The sequence below is a fragment of the Amblyraja radiata genome, chromosome 7 (assembly GCF_010909765.2).
Source record: "Amblyraja radiata isolate CabotCenter1 chromosome 7, sAmbRad1.1.pri, whole genome shotgun sequence".
Classification (NCBI taxonomy): Eukaryota; Metazoa; Chordata; class Chondrichthyes; order Rajiformes; family Rajidae; genus Amblyraja; species Amblyraja radiata.
In genome coordinates, this window is record NC_045962.1 from 28830349 (window position 1) to 28849526 (window position 19178).

Consider the following 19178-nt stretch of genomic DNA (forward strand, 5'->3'; position numbering starts at 1 on the left):
TTAGTGAAACATATAAGATTATTAAGGGCTTGTACACGCTAGAGACAGGAAACATGTTCCTGATGTTGGGGGAGTCCAGAACCAGGGGCCACAGTTTAAAAATAAGGGGTAAGCTTGAGGAATAACCTTTTCACACAGAGAGTTGTGTCTGTGGAATTCTCTGCCTCAGAGGGCAGTGGAGACTGTTTATCTGGATGCTTTCAAGAGAGAGCTAGGCAGAGCTCTTAAAGATAGTGGAGTCAGGGGATTATGGGGAGAAGGAAGGAATGGGATATTGATTGTGGATGATCAGCCATGATCACATTGAATGGCAGTGCTGGCTCGAGGGGCCGAATGGCCCATTCCTGCACCTATTGTCTATTGTCTGCCTAACTGTTTCTTAAATGTTGGAATAGCCCCAGCCTCAACTATTTCCTCTGGCAGCTTGTTCCATACACCCACCACACTTTGTGTGAAAAAGTTACCCCTCAGATTCCTATTAAATCTTTTCCCCTTCACCTTGAACCTACCGTATTTCCCAGCAACGAAGACGCTATTTGTTACCCTAAAATAAGGCCCGAAAATTTACCTGCGTCTTGGAGGCTGAAGATTAGATTTCTAGCCAAGAAAGATAGACTTGGCTATCCCTCAGTACAGCGGCTGTAAAAGGACAGCACCGCTGGGGGGGAGAGTTCCTTCCACAGCGTGTGGGGAGTCTGGCCCGGGTCAGCACGGCTGGGCTGCCAGGGGTAAAGTTGCGGGGAGGGCAGGAGCGTTGAGAAGGAGGGGGTTGGGGATCATGCCAACAACTCACTCGGTCGCTTGGGTGGCTGCGAGCGGCCGTTGGGACCGGACAGCGGAACTGCAGCTGGACCCAGGGCTCGCTGGCGACCTGGGATCTACAGCTAGTCCCGGGGCTCGCAGGCGACCTGGGAACTGCAGCCAGTCCCGGGGACGCGAGGGATCTGGGAACTGCAGCCAGTCCCGGGACACGCAGGCGATCTGGAAACTGCAGAAAACTCTTGATCCTGTCTACACAACTAAACCAACCCCTTGATCCTGTCCCGCCAGCCTTTTTTCAAAATTTAGCAACTCAAAATGGGGGTGCATCTTCGACGCAGGTGCGCCTTCATTGCCGGGAAATATGGTATGTCCTCTGGTCCTTAATTCGTCTGCTCTGGGCAAGAGTTTCTGTGCATCGACCCGATCTATTCCTCTCATGATTTTATACACATGTACAGTAGAGGCAGATGAGATCAGTTTATCTTGGCATCATGTTTGGCACAGACATTGTGGCCTGTTCCTGAGCTGTGCTGTTCTATGTTCCAAACCAGTGGGTAGTGAAATTGTGGAACGCCCTAACGCAGAAGAAGTCATCGAATATATTCAACAAAGAAGATATATTTCGCAATGCACAGGAGTGGTTATATGTCTTGCAGGAAAGAAAGATGTGTTACATGTTTTCTGAAGATTTTCCAGAATATTTCATTCTGTAATGATAGACATCAAAGTGGTGATTATTTTGTTTTTGGTTAACTTGTAACTGGAAATGCATTTCTCTTTAAGTTAGTGAGCTCATTGCATTCATGTTACCACCTCAGTTTGTTGAATGCAAGTTTAGATACACTAAGAAATACAACATTTCCTGCTGGAGGTATGATCATTGCGACAAAATTATTTTGGTGTTAAACATTAATGAATTAATGTAATAAATGTGTTCCTACAGATTTGTTGCAAAATGACAATAGATAGTGGTGATATGATCTATGGAACCAGACAATATAGAGGGGATAAAAGGCAAAGAAAGTTGTTTCACTAGTTAATGCCACAATATTACTTGTGATATGTACCTCACATTATGAGATCCTAGAATAGATTTCATACCTCAATTTGGTGTGCATCACACATTTACAAGCCGTGGAACATCATTTACAATGCACAATCTAACTTTCCCAGTTTAACATGCAGGTCTGGCTGAGAGATCTGTTGAGTATTCTTAGCTTGAAATGTGCTGGTGACTGCCGTCAGTAAACTATGACAGCTGATCGGCTCAACTACACGCCATTCCAAAATAGGAGTGGAGCCCTTGAGTTCTTGGCATTAAGTGGACCCCATGTGTCACCCTGGGCCGTCACACAGTCAGCCAAGTGCCTACTAACAACACTTTATGAACTTTTCAATTCCCGTGTAATCAACCTGTAAAACAAGGTATGTTTGCTGTTTCCTAAGTGTGGGTGCTGCGTTTTTAAAAGTGATCCATGATCACACATCTCGATAAATGTACTTTGCCTGCTTTGTGGCTATTTATAAATTGTTGATTCTGAAATTTGTTCAAATACAATATAAAGCTGCGAGCTGAAATTATTATTTTTCAAAAGCAACTAAATTCTGTTATATAGATGACCTAAATATTTAGGGAACAACCAAAGCTGTAACCATGGCATTGGTGGTACCAGAAGTGCACAGTTTCAATAGATATAATGTAATATGTTTAGTAGTAAACAGATAATTATACAAGGAATACATGGTATGTTTAGAGGTTCCTGGCACTAATGAAGCTAGTCAGTGAGTTCTTACATTGGCCTTGGCCAGGTCCTCCTGATTTGTACTACTTTGTTACTCAATAAATAAGAACTAAAATATAATCGAAGAAGGGTCTCGACCAGAAACGCCACCCATTCCTTCTCTCCAGAGATGCTGCCTGGCCCCGGTGAGTTATTCCAGCACTTTCCAGCGTTTTCGATTTCAAGCAGCATCTGCAGTTCCATCCTACACATAAAATATAATCAACCATGTCTGCCCCCAATACCCACCCCCAATAAGTATATAAAATGGCAGTAATTTTAATATTGGGTTGATTGTTAAAACTGAGTATTATGTTAAAATTGAGCAACAATAAAGTTTTGAGATATTAAAAACCAGCATTTCATTTATTTACCTGTAACGGTTTAGGGTTTTCAAAGCTACAGAATGCAATGGTCGAGAATGGAACTGCCCAATTATACATTTTTGGCTTGTGAAATTTACTAGAATTGAGTCTTGAGGTTTCTCCATGTCTCAAAACGTCTGTCTCCTTATAATGCCCATCTTAATTATCAGCGAGATGATGGTGAGCCTCTTGAATCAATGGAGCACAGTCCCTGATATTTAAGTGTTAACATGGCAGAGTTGGGGAATGACTGCATTCTGACCCAGCCATGATCATCAAAGGATTGTCTGCCCCAGGCCAGGATAATGTATGGCTTGGATAAGTACACTCTATTCTCATGCACACAATGAAACCAATTCCTAGATGGTGTACAAACACAAAATGCTGGAGTAACTCTGTGGGACAGGCAGCATCTCTGGAGAGAAGGAATGGGTGACGTTTAGGGCCGAGACCCTTCTTCAGACTGGAGTCAGGGGAAAGGGAAACGAGAGATATAAACGGTGATGTAGAGAGATTTAGAACAAATGAATGAGAGATGCAAAAAAGTACTGATGATAAAGGAAACAGGCCATTGTTAGTGTTTGCTAGGTGTGAACGAGAAGCTGGTGCAACTTCGGTGGGGGAGGGATGGAGAGAGGAATCAATATACATACCACTGGGTTGTAAGCTGCACTGCAGGCATGATGTGACAATGGTGTAAAGGACACCAAAGTGACTTTGTGGATAGTGTTGAGCTTCTTCATTATGTTGAAGATGCAGCTGTAGGCTCCATTAAATGCATGATTGATATTAATGATCTGGATGAGGGAATTGAAGGCAATATCTCCAAGTTTGCGGATGACACTAAGCTGGGGGGCAGTGTTAGCTGTGAGGAGGATGCTAGGAGACTGCAAGGTGACTTGGATAGGCTGGGTGAGTGGGCAAATGTTTGGCAGATGCAGTATAATGTGGATAAATGTGAGGTTATCCATTTTGGTGGCAAAAACAGGAAAGCAGACTATTATCTAAATGGTGGCCGACTAGGAAAAGGGGAGATGCAGCGAGACCTGGGTGTCATGGTACACCAGTCATTGAAAGTGGGCATGCAGGTGCAGCAGGCAGTGAAGAAAGCGAATGGTATGTTAGCTTTCATAGCAAAAGGATTTGAGTATAGGAGCAGGGAGGTTCTACTGCAGTTGTACAGGGTCTTGGTGAGACCACACCTGGAGTATTGCGTACAGTTTTGGTCTCCAAATCTGAGGAAGGACATTATTGCCATAGAGGGAGTGCAGAGAAGGTTCACCCGACTGATTCCTGGGATGTCAGGACTGTCTTATGAAGAAAGACTGGATAGACTTGGTTTATACTCTCTAGAATTTAGGAGATTGAGAGGGGATCTTATAGAAACTTACAAAATTCTTAAAGGGTTGGTAAGGCTAGATGCAGGAAGATTGCTCCCGATGTTGGGGAAGTCCAGGACAAGGGGTCACAGCTTAAGGATAAGGGGGAAATCCTTTAAAACCGAGATGAGAAGAACTTTTTTCACACAGAGAGTGGTGAATCTCTGGAACTCCCTGCCACAGAGGGTAGTCGAGGCCAGTTCATTGGCTATATTTAAGAGGGAGTTAGATGTGGCCCTTGTGGCTAAGGGGATCAGAGGGTATGGAGAGAAGGCAGGTACGGGATACTGAGTTGGATGATCAGCCATGATCATATTGAATGGCGGTGCAGGCTCGAAGGGCCGAATGGCCTACTCCTGCACCTAATTTCTGTTTCTATGTTCTATGTAAAGGGTAGAGAGTCTTTGAAGTCATGTGGTGACTGTAGAATACCCAGCCTTTAACCCATTACTGGAGCCATTATTTATACAGCATCAAGATTCTAGTCGGGCCCCAGGATATTGATGGTGGGGAACTTAACATTAGTCTTCTATGTGGCTTTTACTTTAGAGATACAGCGTGGAAACAGGCCCTTCAGCCCAGCGAGTGCATACCAGCCAGCGATCATCCCATGTGGTCAAAGTGAGAGCGTCAAATTCCATATAGACAGCACCTATAGTCAGGATCGAACCTAGGGCTCTGGCGCTGTGGGCAGCAAATCCATCGTTGTGCCACCCGGTTACGGCAGGCAACAGCCAAAAAGGAAAATTTAAATATTGCACACTTGAGTCATAGAGTCATGCAGTGTGGAAGCAGGCCCTTCGGTGCAACTTGTCCACACCGACCAACTTGCCCCAAACACACTAGTCCCAAGTGCCCGTGTTTGACCCATATTCCTCTAAATCTTTCCCATCCATGTACCTGTCCAAACGTCTTTTAGATGTTATACTGAAGTAATTGAAAGTGATTGGGACATGAAGCCACGTGGAACATTTGAACATTTGAACATTATCATGGACTGTGATAATTGGTCACCGACAAGTTCCTCCAACTTCCTTTGTAATTGATCCAACTTTAAACATCTACAGACACTATTGATCGAGTTCTCGGGAGCATTGTCTGCGCAGGTGATGAAGGAACCAACGCAAAGAATAAAGATCCCTCTCCTTACACCCCCCCCCCCCCCCCCCCCCCCCCCAATTATCTTTATTGAGAATGTGAAGAAGTTTGATTCTTTGGTTCCTTCTTCATCTGCTGCAGACTATGCCCCTGAGAACTAATTCAGTTAGGTCTATAGACGCAACACAAGACTACTTTTTGTCATAGCCATTGAAGCCTCCATCCAGAACACAATCTTTGCTTATACTACCATTTGATTATTTCAGCTGGTGTTCAACTTGTAGGAGTGCTAATTACTTCTATGTGGCTTTTACTTTAGACTTTAGAGATACAGCGTGGAAACAGGCCCTTCAGCCCTACTAGGAGCTTCCCTTGACCATATTTGATCTGATGCCCTGAGAATTAATAAGATCCAGAGTCAATATTGTGGGGTCTTCAGAACACTCCCTCCTATCTATCTATCACTTACCTGCCGTGCTCTGTCCTGCCAGGAATAGTGAAGGAGGAGTCTGGAATATTGGCTGAAAGATATCCGTATAAAAGGTTATTTTGGCACAACACCCAACTACTAGTGAGGAAGTAGTTGAGATTAGTTGATGGAAATGTGGAGGAAAATGGGTTTAGGTGGGATTAGAGTGTAAATGGTGCTTGATGATCAGCACAGATTCCCTGGGCCGAAGAGTTGGTTTCTGTGCTGAATGATTCCATGTCACGAAATAAACTGATATTGAAGGACATGGACTTTCCTAACTTTTTGTTTTGAATAGAAAGTTGTTTATTTTCCATACATTTACAATTCCAGTGCTTGCTGTTTCAAATGGCTACTGAAATAATATTTTGATACATTCACTTATCAAATTTAAATAATCTTTTTGTTTATACACATTTAATTCCTTTCACTTATTACATTATGTGGTTGAAATCCTCAACTTGTGGTTGGATCCTCGACTTCCTCATTCACAGACCACAGTCTGTCCGTATTGGTGGAAATGTGTCAGCCTCGATAACAATCACCACGGGAGCACCCCAAGGCTGCGTGCTCAGCCCCCTGCTGTACTCACTCTATACTCATGACTGCGTAGCCGGTCATATTGCGAACTCCATCATCAAGTTTGCTAACAACACCACTGTTGTGGGACGTATCACTGATGGAGATGAGTCAGAGTATAGAAGTGAGATCGACCGTTTGACCAAATGGTGCCAGCACAATAACCTGGCTCTCAACACCAGCAAAACCAAGGAACTGATTGTGGACTTTGGAAGGGGTAGGATGGGGACCCATAGTCCCGTTTATATGAACGGGTTGATGATGGAGAGGGTCAAGAGCTTCAAATTCCTGGACGTGCATATCTCTGAAGATCTCTCCTGGTCCGAGAACACGGATGCAATTATAAAGAAAGCACATCAGCGCCTCTACTTCCTGAGAAGATTACGGAGAGTCGGTATCTCAAGGAGGACTCTCTCGAACTTCTACAGGTGCACAGTAGAGAGCATGCTGACCGGTTGCATTGTGGCTTGGTTCGGCAACTTGAGCACCAAGGAGTGGAAAAGACTGCAAAAAGTTGTAAGAACTGCCCAGTCCATCATCGGCTCAAACCTCCCTACCATCGAGGGGGTCTATCGCAGTCGCTGCCTCAAAAAGGCTGCCAGCATCATCAAGGACCCGTACCATTCAAAGTAACATTAGCAAATTTGCAGATGACACAAAGCTGGGTGGCAGTATGAACTGTGAGGAAGATGCTATGAGATTGTAGGGTGACTTGGACAGGTTGGGGGAGTGGGCAGATGCATGGCAGATGAAGTTTAATGCGGATAAATGTGAGGTTATCCACTTTGGTAGCAAAAACAGGAATGCAGATTACTATCTAAATGGCGTCAAGTTGGGAAAAGGGGAAGTACAACGGGATCTGGGGGTCCTTGTCCATCAGTCTATGAAAGTAAGCATGCAGGTACAGCAGGCAGTGAAGAAGGCGAATGGCATGTTGGCCTATATAACAAGAGGAATCGAATATAGGAACAAAGAGGTCTTTCTGCAGTTGTACAGAGCCCTAGTGAGACCATACCTGGAGTATTGTGCGCTGTATTGGTCCCCTAATTTGAGGAAGGACATTCTTGCTATTGAGGGAGTGCAGCGTAGGTTTACAAGGTTAATTCCCGGGATGGCGGGACTGTCATATGCTGAGAGAATGGAGCAGCTGGGCTTGTACACTCTGGAGTTTAGAAGGATGAGAGGATATCTCATTGAAACATATAAGATTGTTAAGGGCTTGGACACGCTAGAGGTAGGAAACATGTTCCCGATGTTGGGGGAGTCCAGAACCAGGGGCACAGTTTAAGAATAAGGAGTAAGCCATTTAGAACGGAGACGAGGAAACACTTTTTCTCACAAAGAGTGATGAGTCTGTGGAATTCTCTGCCTCAGAGGGCGGTGGAGGCAGGTTCTCTGGATGCTTTCAAGAGAGAGCTAGATAGTGCTCTTAAAAATAGTCAGGGGATATGGGGAGAAGGTAGGAACGGGGTACTGATTGGGGATGATCAGCCATGATCACATTAAATGGCGGTGCTGGCACGAAGGGCTGAATGGCCCACTCCTGCACTTATTGTCTATTGTCATCCTGGTCACTCACTCATCTCCCCGCTGCCTTCAGGTAGAAGGTACAGGAGCCTGAAAAACTGCAACATCCAGGTTCAGGTATAGCCACTTCCCCACAGCCATCAGGCTATTAAACTCAACTAAAACTCTGAACATTAATAGCCTATTGCACTTTATCTGTTTATTTATGTGTGTGTATATATTCATTGGTATATGGTCACACTGATCAGTTCTGTTCTGTATTTATTTATGCCTACTATATTCTGTTGTGCTGAAGCAAAGCAAGAATTTCATTGTCCTATCTGGGACACATGACAATAAACTCTCTTGAATCTTGAAATGTCACCTGCATTTATCAGACTAATTCTTAACATTTGAGTTCCTCTATAAACTGGCATTAAGTTGCTAATTGCTAAATGACTTGTAAATGGACCTGGTTGCTATAGAACCTTCTCAGTTTATGACAGATTAATTAAATCTGGCTGAGTTCTGATTGCGATATCTCAGAAGCATAATTGTTGACCTGTCACTTTAACATCATCCTTGTTAAATGTAATTCCAATAAATTGGGGGGTTTTATTGATTCCCCATTTCCAGTACATTGAGTTTTATTCAGGTTTCTTTGTGCTAAACACAAAATGCTAGAGTAACAACATCTTGGGTAAGTTTTTTTTCAGACGGATGGTAGTAGGGAGGAGAATGCTGGAAAGTAGGGGTTCGACAAAGGCTGGCATGTGATAGATGGATACAGGTGAGGATAGTTTGATTGGCAGATGGGTGGAGTAAATGACAAAGGCTCGAGATGCATCTGCATCTCCTTGTGTCCTCTTTGTATGTTATATTGACGTTGAAGACAGTTATACCCACCTTCCCTCCAGTGTTCAGCTTGTATTTCTGTCATAATCAAGGTTTAACATAGTGTGAGGCACTGGTTGAAATTAAGTATTAGTTATTATGTCATTGTTCAGCATTGTCATATAATGGCTCTGCTCCTCCAGATTCAATGTGAACTGATAAACCTGCTCACAAGAACCTCTCAAAACAAAAGAGATTAGCAATAATAAATGTAATTATTTTACAGATATGGCTGGGAAAGAACATTGTTCATATACCTACGAATTCAAGGATCCGAATCATTCTGCAGAGTTCCTTAATGCATTTAAAGAATTTTATCAAAATGAATTATTCACAGACATTACTTTGGAATGTGTCTCAGGACAATTATTTCACTGCCATAAAGTTGCCCTGGCTGCTTGTAGTACTTATTTCAAAGCAATGTTCACTGCAGATATGCAGGAAAAAGCTACCAGGATGATTAAACTTCCAAACATTGATTACAGTATCATGGATGCTTTTATAAGATTTGTATATACATCAGAAGTGCTAATAACAGAAAACAATGTCCAAACTTTGTTAGAGACTGCAGATCTTCTACAATTTACATCAGTTAAAATGGCTTGTGAAAACTTCCTGACCAGACATCTGGATTTTGGAAACTGTATAGGAATGCATTATTTTGCTGAAAGCCACCTTTGTACTGATTTGGAGAAAGAGTCTCGACGGATGATTCTATCTAACTTTGAAGAAATTTCAAGACAGGATGAATATTTAGAAATCAGCAAAGACATACTCCTTTTCATTCTGTCCAGGAAAAACCTCAATGTGTGGAAGGTAGATATCCTTCTTGAAGCTATAGTCAGGTGGATTTCATATGACGTGGAAAATAGAATTGAATGTTTGGCGGAGTTGTTAAAATATGTCCAAGTTGATTTGGATGAACCGTACCTCAAAGCAGCACTTGAGGTAAATGGTCAGTCCCTTCTCGCCAGTGATGTTAAGATGCACTCTTTAAAATGTCATGTTCTGACACCAAATGCAAGGTACACAATGAATTCATGGCCTTACAAGAAGTCAACATGGTGTATGTATATAATTGGAGGCTATTATTGGCATCCACTGTCAGAGGTCCACATGTGGAATCCATCAATTGATTTATGGACACAGGGTTCACAGATGCCTGATCACACAAGGGAGAGTTACGGTGTTTCTGCTTTGGGGCCGAACATTTATGTAACAGGTGGTTATAGTTCTGACAACCTGGAGGCCCTGGACACAGTGTGGATTTACAATGCAGAAATGGATGACTGGGCAGAAGGGAATCCAATGTTGAATGCTCGTTATTATCACTGTTCAGTGGTAATGCAGGGCTGTGTGTATGTGATGGGTGGATACCGATCTGGAGCCCCATCGCAAGATGCAGAGTTTTATGATCCTTTGAAAAAGAAATGGATTCTGATTGCAAACATGCTGAAAGGTATGTAGCAGATTTATCACTCGCCTGTTTATGATTAAAGTAAGACTTTGACATGATAGCCTCTAGGTTTACAAAACCAACCTGGTAGGAATAAAAACGGAATGTTTAGTTTAGAAATACAGCTTGGAAATAGAGTATTTGGTCCACTGAGTCCACACTGATCAACAATCACCCATACACTAGTTCTATCCTACACATTAGGGACAATTTACAGAAGCCAATTAATTACAAACCTGCACATCTTTGGGATGTGGAGGAAACTGGAGCACCCGGAGAAAATCCACACAGTCACAAGGAGAATGTATAAACTCTGTACACATAGCAGCCAAGGTGAAGATCGAACCCAGGACTGGCGCTGTAAGGCTGAAACTCTACCACTGAGCCACTGTGCCGCCCTGTGGACACGAGGAACTGCAGATGCTGGTTTACAAAAATAAGACAGTGCTGGGGTAACTCAGCCGGTCAGGCGTCATCTATGGAGAATATGGAGAGGTGACGTTTAAGATTATGATGATCCTTCTTCAGACTGGGGAAGGGGGAGAGAAAGTTGTCGAGTCTCCACTTCTCTTCCAGCTTTACCCTCCCACTACAATCAGTTTGAAGAAGGGTCCCAACGACGCCTGTCCATTTTCTACAGAGATGCTGCCTGACCTGCTGAGTTACTCCAGCACTGTGTGTCTAGGATTTAAAACTATATTGACTATATGTGCTATCGAAGTAAATGCAATGTAAAAATCTAGAGCTTATTTACTTTTAAGATTAAGATATAAATTTAAGTAAACAGCGGAAGAAACACTATTTCAGTATATGTTCCTTTGCATTTTGATATTAATTTACCAGTTTACACACACACAGTTTAATGGAGCTTCATTGCAAATTTAGCAGAATTTATTTTAAAATTTGTATATATTTACTTTACAGCAGTTTGAATTACTATTTCCTCAGTAAAGTTTTTATTTCATCATGACACTGTTACTAATAGAAATCTAATGGACAGGGGTTGGAAACGCAACAGCTTGTGTCGTCCAGGAAGTTGTCTACGTTATAGGAGGTCACTATGGTTGCCGAGGGAGTTCAACTTATGATAAAATTCAGAGCTTCAGATCAGATCTCAATGAGTGGACAATAGTCACTGTTACTCCACACCCAGGTATTTTACAAGATTTTCCATTACAGTAAACTTTGTAATTCTATTTTCTTTGGTTTTGCAAATTAATAATAAAAAATGACCAGAATTTTGTGCTATGCACAAATGGCACTGTAGAATGTGAGTGCACTTTTAAAGACCATGTATACCATGTGATTATGTCTTTGATACGTTGTTATACTAGCCACAGCTTTCAGCTCAGCTTTGATTATCTTAAATAAATTGTTTTAATGCTAATTTAGTTTAATTTAGAGGAACTGCATGGAAACACGCCCTTCGGCCCATCCAAGTCTGCGCTGATCAATGATCACCCATACACTAGTTCTATCGTACATACTAGGGACAATTTACAGAAGCTATTTAACCTACAAACCTGCACATCTTTGGAATGTGGGAGGAAACCGACATGGTCACAGGGAAAAAGGACAAACTCCTTACAGACAGCACCCGTGGTCAGAATTGTACCTGGGTCTCATATGCTGAAAGCAGCAACTCTGCTGTACCGCCCCTAATCGTTCTATCTTTGTTATTTGTCCTTCATGAAAAGCATACACCAAAGAGACTCTGGACACTACATTGTCAATAGTTTTGGGATGCTGCTGTTTAAGAAAAGAGCAGTACAGTAATTGAATGTGAAGTGATTAGGACAGGTCTCAAGGTAAAGAAGTAGCAATGGCAGGCATGGATGTGGTGGGTAACTGCAAGCTTGAGAGATACGAGAAATCTCAGCCATTTACCCTGTACGTGGGAGATATTCCCAAGGGCTAACGATATTGTTGAGGTGCTGAGAAAAGACAAAAAACAGGAATGTGGCCATTTGTGGGAAGAAAGTGACATTCCTTCTGGTACTATGGTCCGAGACAGGTGAGACATTGGTGAGTTCTCGAACACTACACATCACAAACAAAATCTCTTGTTAAATCTTTGAAAGACCATTTTAATTTAGGCCCTTCAGAGATTTTTGAGAAAACGTAATAAACTCAGGATTCAAGTTCTGCATGGAGAAGCAAGGTGACTCTTTCCATGAGGGCAGGTGTGATCCAGGTTGCAATACTAGTGCTTGGACTAATGTAGATAGGGCATCTTGGTTGGCATGGGCAAGTTGGGCCGAAGGGTCTGTTTCCATGCTGTATGACTTATGAGTTATGACTATGACTCGATTGCAGTACTAAGACAGATAGAGTTTGATGGTAGCCCTAAAGAAGAGAAAATTGAAGCCCATGAAAAATGTTGACACAGCTAAATGCAAAATGTTCATGAAAGGAGAAGAGTTGGGACATTGCATGCCATGATTTTGATCTCTTTGCCAGACAATCAGGGCAACCGTTCAGGAAAATCTTGAACTTAGATGTTTATCATGACACTGTTTGTAGGCTTCAAATCTCTCTTCTTTAGGGCTAACATCAAACTGAATCACAGAGAACCAAGGGTTCTTGTGAAATTCGTATAGTAGTGAATGGATATTTAATATTTCCAGAACAAGGTCAGCAGCGTCAGTTGATATGAAGTCCATGAAGATATGAATATTTCTTGAAGAACAGGGGTTTACTGTGCTGACTGGTGTTTGTCAACAAAATCAGCACACGTGTGGGGCAGAGGGGAAAAGCAAATGCTGTAGTGAGTGTTCATTGTTAGTGAGTAGTGGCAGTGAGTCCATTACTGAATGTTCTGCAGAAATCACCTCAAGGCAGAAAAAGAGAGCAAAGCATCAATTGAGACAGAAAACTATGCCATGGTAAGATATTGTAAAGTGAAAGCCTAAGCCAAGAAAATCATCTAGGCAGTAATTAAGCATTGCCAGCGCAAGAAGAATTCTCATAGTCCCTCAATAGCAAGCAGTTCAGAGGATGAGTGTGTCAACTATTTGATTACTGGTTCATTGGAACGTCAGGATAATAATTAAGTCATTAAGACGATTGACCGATAAAACAAAAACGTGCTATTGTGAGAATATTTCAAGTAAGGCAGATGATGTGTTTTCTGTGGGTGAGTAAATAAGTTATTTGAAAGAGTTTTATGTCTACAGAATTTCTATTGGTTACTTTTTCAATCTGACGGTGGTTGGTATATGGAACAAATAAATAAATGATGGGTCTTTGTCCCAAACGTTATGGAGGGCACTGTAGCTAATCTATTTTTCCTCTCAATCCCATTCTCCCGCCTAACCCCTGTAACCTTTGATGCCCTTACTTTTATATGTTTTATATTTCTTTAGTTTAGAGATACAACACTTCGGCCCATCGAGTCCACACCGGTTAGTCAGTATCCTACACACTAGCGACAATTTGCAATTTTTACCGAAGCCAATTAACCTACAAACCTATACGTCTTTGGAATGTGGGAGGAAACTGGAGCACCCGGATTAAACCCATGTGGTCATGGGGAGAACGTACAAATTCCGTACAGACAGTACCCATAGTCAGGATTGAATCCTGGTTGCTGGCACTGTAAGGCAGCAACTCTACCGCTGGGCCACTGTGCTGCCCTGTCAATTATTAGCAGATTTGAAAGCTAGATGTCTTAAATTTAGGATTTGAGAATTTGAAAAAAAGATTAAATAACACTGCAATGCATTTTTTAGTGTATGAACATATAATTTTGTTGTGGTATTTTCTTTTCTAGAGTATGGACTGTGCTCGGTGGGTTTATATAACAAGATTTATCTCGTTGGCGGCCAGACAACTATCGCTGATTGTTATGACACAGAAAAGAAAGAATGGAAACAGATAATGGAAATGAACGAAAGACGAATGGAATGTGGGGCATTGGTGATGAATGGCTGCATTTATGTTACCGGTGGATACTCGTACTCGAGGGGAAGTTATCTACAGAGTATTGAAAAATATGATCCCGATAAAGATACTTGGGAAATAATAGGGAATTTGCCAGGTCCGATGCGTTCACATGGCTGTGTAAGTGTATATAATGTTCAAGTATAAATAATGTTCTGTTTACCATCCGATATGATACAGGCAAGTGAATGATGTATGGATTATGGACTACTGGTGGTGTAATGTCTTGCTTTACCCTAGGAAATAATCGTGATTCACAAATTTGAGCACAAAGTATTAATCAATGGGAATCAATGGACAACAAAAGCTTTTCACTGTACCTCGGTACACATAACAATAAACTAAACTGAACTGATAAAGAAACTGTGGCCATCATATTGAATAGCAGAGCAGGTTTAGGGATAATATGGTCTACTCCTGCATCCATATTTTTTAAGTGAGCTATGATGTGAAATGTAGATACAATGAACTGCAGATGCTGGTTTATAAATAAAGATATTAGATGCTGGAGTAACACAGCAGGTCAGGCAGCCTCTGGAGAACATGGATGGGTAACGTTTCGGGTCGGGACCCTTCTTTAAAAGAAGAGTCCTGACCTGAAATGTCACCCATCCATGTTCTCCGGAGATGTGCCTGACACGTTGAGTTACTCCAGCACTTAGTGCTTTTCTATGATGTGAAATTATGTTTATAGAAATGATTCAATGATACAATGACAGGAAATCAATGACAGGTGATTCTGGGTAGTCTCTAGGAGTACTCTTAGTGTGAGGTGGGGCTTACACATAATTATAGGAACTGTGCAGGTAGTTTCCTGAAATGTGGTTCCTGTGATTTATGCCTTGTGCCTGTGTATCAAATTGTGGCGTACCTTCTCTGGAACATATTTCATAAGTGAAGAAGATCTAAGAAAATCTAAGTGAGAAAAATGTCAATACAACAAATATAGCACGTTCTTTAAATTTGCTGCTTCCCAGAAAACATCCTGATCAAATTATTCACTTTTCTTTTAATATTTGCTGTCACCAGCACCATTACAGAATCATAATACTTCCTAGGTGTAACAAAAATCTATAAACTTGTTAAAGAAAATGTTATTTTCTGAAAGAAAATGTTATTTTCTGGAATTGCTTTCCATAGTAACAGAAACATAGCCAAAAGAGGCTAAAAATTGATGGATAATCCATCTCTACAGTTTTCTATTTTTTACTTGAAAAAAAATAAAATGACTACCAAACTTCTGTTTTTTAGGGATTGTTAAAACCTTAAATAAACATTCAGATAAACCATTTTATGATTTTTGGCCTTTTAACTACAGAAAAGTGTTGTTTATTAAAAAAAAGTCACGTATCACTGTATATTTTTTGCTCTGTGGTTAAAAATGTATACAACAGAGTGAAAAACTGAATACCTGCATGGAAATTATATATTGAGCACATCATTATTCATTCATGCTTCTTTTGGAATGTTGCTGAGAAAATTAGATCCTTTTGTTCTAAACTCAAACATCAAGTGTCAAGAGAGTGTGGCAGGGGGTGTGTGGGGCAGGGGGTGTGTGGGGCAGGGGGATATGGGAGAGGGGGATCGGGGGGAGGGGTGTGTGTAGGGGATGGAGGATGTGGGGGTTTGTGGGGGTAGGGGAGGGGGTGTATGTGGGAGGAGTGTGTGTGGGGTGGGTGGGGTGTGTGTGGGAGGGAGGGGTGTTCTGGGGGGGAGGGGGTAGTGTGGGGGGAGGGGGTGGTGTGGGGGGGGGGGGAAGGGGGATGGGGAGGTTTTTTTTTTGGCTTAGTGGCTCCCGGCCCCGGCTCCGACTGCACTCACCGGCTCCAGGACCCGGCTGCACACATCGGCTTCCGGCTCTTCGAGGTCGCCGCCCCCGCTCGCAAAATACATAGCACAGCCCTCGCTCGCAGAACACAGGCTTTGCTCACTATGCTCCTTCAGCTTTATTCTCGCGGCCAGTGATTGATAGCTGGCTGCCGGAAGGGGCGAATAACATTTCTAATATTTCACCGATCGGAACAAAACTTGGCTCGCTTGGAGCAGAGGAGAACGATGAGTAAGGTGGCTTAAAATCCTAGTGATATAGGATACCGTTTTTGCGCAAATTTAAAAACGCAGACCGGAAGTGGCCAAGATGAGAGTTTTAGTAATAGTATAGATATATAGAAGGTAGATAGAAGAAGATAGATAGAAAGATAAATGGATAGATGGATATGTCCCAAAATAGTACAATGAAATTCTTACTTTCAGCAGCACAACAGGTATGTAAACAGGTATTGGCGTACTGATTGGGTATGATCAGCCATGATCACATTGAATGGCGGTGCTGGTTCGAAGGGCTGAATGGCCTACTCCTGCACCTATTGTCGATAAACATAGTACTCAGTAGATATCATGGGGTGGGCGATTGCAACCTTCATGTGGTCCGCCCTGTTTCGACAAATGCAATCAACCTGGTGTGCACAATCAAATAAGATCAAATAGAACAAGTTGTCCTACAACTTTAGGCTGTACACGCCACACGCAAGAAGAAGTAGATACCATGATAAACATCAAGAAGTTCAATAAAAAAACCCCCCAATATAATGCAAAATCAAATCACTAAGTCCCTCATGCAACCAAACCAGTTGAAGTTTGTGGTGTTCAAGAGGGTGATGGTTGTTGGAAAGAAGCTGTACAAGAGTCCACATTTTGAACAACGGATACAGTAGATGAAGTTGGAGGAGTGAACCTCTGCCCAACCTGAAAGGCATGTCGGGGTTCCTGGACAGTACCTCCAGGTACCTTCCCCTGCAACCCCATAAGATGCAACACCGGTCGCTGTACCTCCTCTGACTCTGTCCAAGGACCTCGACAGTCCTTTCAGGTTCAGCAGAGGATCACTTGCACCTCCTCCAACCTCATCTATTGTATCCGTTGTTCAAGATGTGGACTCTTATACATCGGCGAGACAAAATGCAGACTGGGCAATTGTTTTGTGGAACACCTTTGCTCAGGCCGCTTGAACCAACCTGATCTCCTGGATGTTGGACACTTTAATTCTTCCCATTCCTACACAGACCTTTCTGTCCTCGGTCTCCTCCATTGTCAGAGTGAGGCTAAACACAAATTGGAAGAACGGTATCTCATATTTTGCTTGCAGCCCAGTGGTATGAATATTAATTTCTCTCACTTCAGGTAGCCCTGGCATTCCCGCTCGCTCTATCCCTCCCCCACCCAAGTCGCACTAGCTTTTCATTTTCATCCTACAAACAGCTTATTCCTTTATTACAGGAATAACAAAAGAATTCCTTTATCATCGTTAGTTTTTTTGCATATCTTTCATTCATTGTTCTTTATCTCTCCACATCACAGTCTATATCTCTCGTTTCCCTATATCACTAACCAGTCTGAAGGGTCACCTGAAATGTCACCCATTCCTTCTCTCCAGAGATGCTGCCTGTCCCGCTGAGTTACTCCAGCTTTTTGTGTCTATCCTGGGTTTAAATCAGCATCCGCATCTGCAGTTCCTTCTTACACCCCTCTTTACTCAACCAACTCTTTCATCTTGCTGAAGTTAAAATATATGTTGTTCTGACTCCACATTAGAAGGTTTCCAATTTCTTTCCTCGCTCCATCTTGGTCCCCTTGATTCGGCAGTGGCACAGCTGGTAGAGCTGCTGCCTCACAGCACCAGAGACCCAACTTTGATCCTTGTCTATGCAGAGTTTGCATGTTCTCCCCGTGTAGATTAATTGGCATCTGTAAATTGGCTCTCATGCGTCAGGAATGGATGAGAAGAACACATCACTAGTGTGTTCGGCTGTTCGATGGTCGGGGTGGGCCGAAGGGCCTGTTTCCTTGCTGTATCTCTAAACTAGTGGTATTGTCATTGAATTGTCATTCTAGTCGTGGTTGAACAGGGAGCGGAGCAAAGGGGTTTGGCACACAACCCTGAGGAGCTCCAGTGTTGAGGGTCAGGAGGCTAATTTAAAACTTTCCCCACAATTGCAGCACAACAATCAAGCAAGTGCTGCGATAAGTTGGATGGGAGAATCTGGTACATGATCGGAAATGGTTGGTTGAAGACCTATTGCCGCGTGTAGCCACACTGCCAGCCTGCTGCTCCTCCTCATATGTGGACAAACTGGACTCAGTACATCAGATGGTGGAAGCAAAGCTCCTCTAGTATCTTTGGGTGGAAGGAAGACGAGAGAAGCGCTACACGCATGCGTGAATCTGGAACACTGCCCTTCGCTTCGATTGGGAGACGGGCACCGCGCATGCGCGAGTCCGAGATGCACTGCGCATCGGGTGGGTGAGAGAGGGACAATGCGCATGTCTGTTACTAACTAACAGTATTATGAATCTAACCCTATATCACGCACACAAACTTCCCCCGCAATGTCAATCACCCTGCGAGTCGGGTCGGTTCCGGTTACTCCAAAATCAACTCAAACACTGCTTGTGAACCATTTAAAAATAAATGATTTAAAAAACATTAAAAAAGACAATTACCAGAATCAAATTTTATTGTTGACAAGAAGTATGAACTGACAGATTTATGAATCACCCACACAAACTGTTGCTCCACAACATTGATTACACTGCGAGTCGGGTCGGGTCAGGTAGGCTCAGGTTACTAAAATGGGCGTGGAAAAATGCCCATGATCCCCTCTATAGCGTACTACACGTCAGTCCATTGCATTTCGCAGGAGTAGCCTATCTTGCTCCGCTATAGGATCTTTGGTCTCAGACGCTCTGCGCATCGGGAGAGGGCGAGTGAGGGGCATCACGCATGCGTGAGTCTGGTACAGCACATCGGGTGGGGAGAGAGGGGCACCGCGCATGCGCGAGACCCGGGTGCTCTGATCCTATCGCATGCTCCGTCTCTTTGGGCTCCGCGTGACGCTGGATCCTTGCTGCACATGGGACGGGGAGAGTCGTACTACGCACGCGCTAACC

At 42.9% G+C, this 19178-nt stretch overlaps 1 protein-coding gene across 2 annotated transcripts; it reads left to right on the forward strand.

Annotated features, from left to right (window-relative positions):
* Nucleotides 1–1193: 1193 nt before the first annotated feature.
* On the forward strand, nucleotides 1194–14582 carry klhl23 (kelch like family member 23). 2 transcript variants are annotated; one of them, XM_033023986.1, is made up of 4 exons: nucleotides 1194–2187; nucleotides 9060–10292; nucleotides 11290–11442; nucleotides 14062–14582. In XM_033023986.1, the coding sequence occupies exons 2-4, from the start codon at nucleotides 9062–9064 to the stop codon at nucleotides 14376–14378; spliced, it is 1701 nt and encodes a 566-aa protein (XP_032879877.1). In that variant the 5' UTR covers nucleotides 1194–2187; nucleotides 9060–9061; the 3' UTR covers nucleotides 14379–14582. The 2 variants fall into 2 exon arrangements, with proteins under 2 accessions (XP_032879877.1, XP_032879878.1); XM_033023987.1 differs by lacking the exon at nucleotides 11290–11442.
* The last annotated feature ends 4596 nt before the right edge of the window (nucleotides 14583–19178 follow it).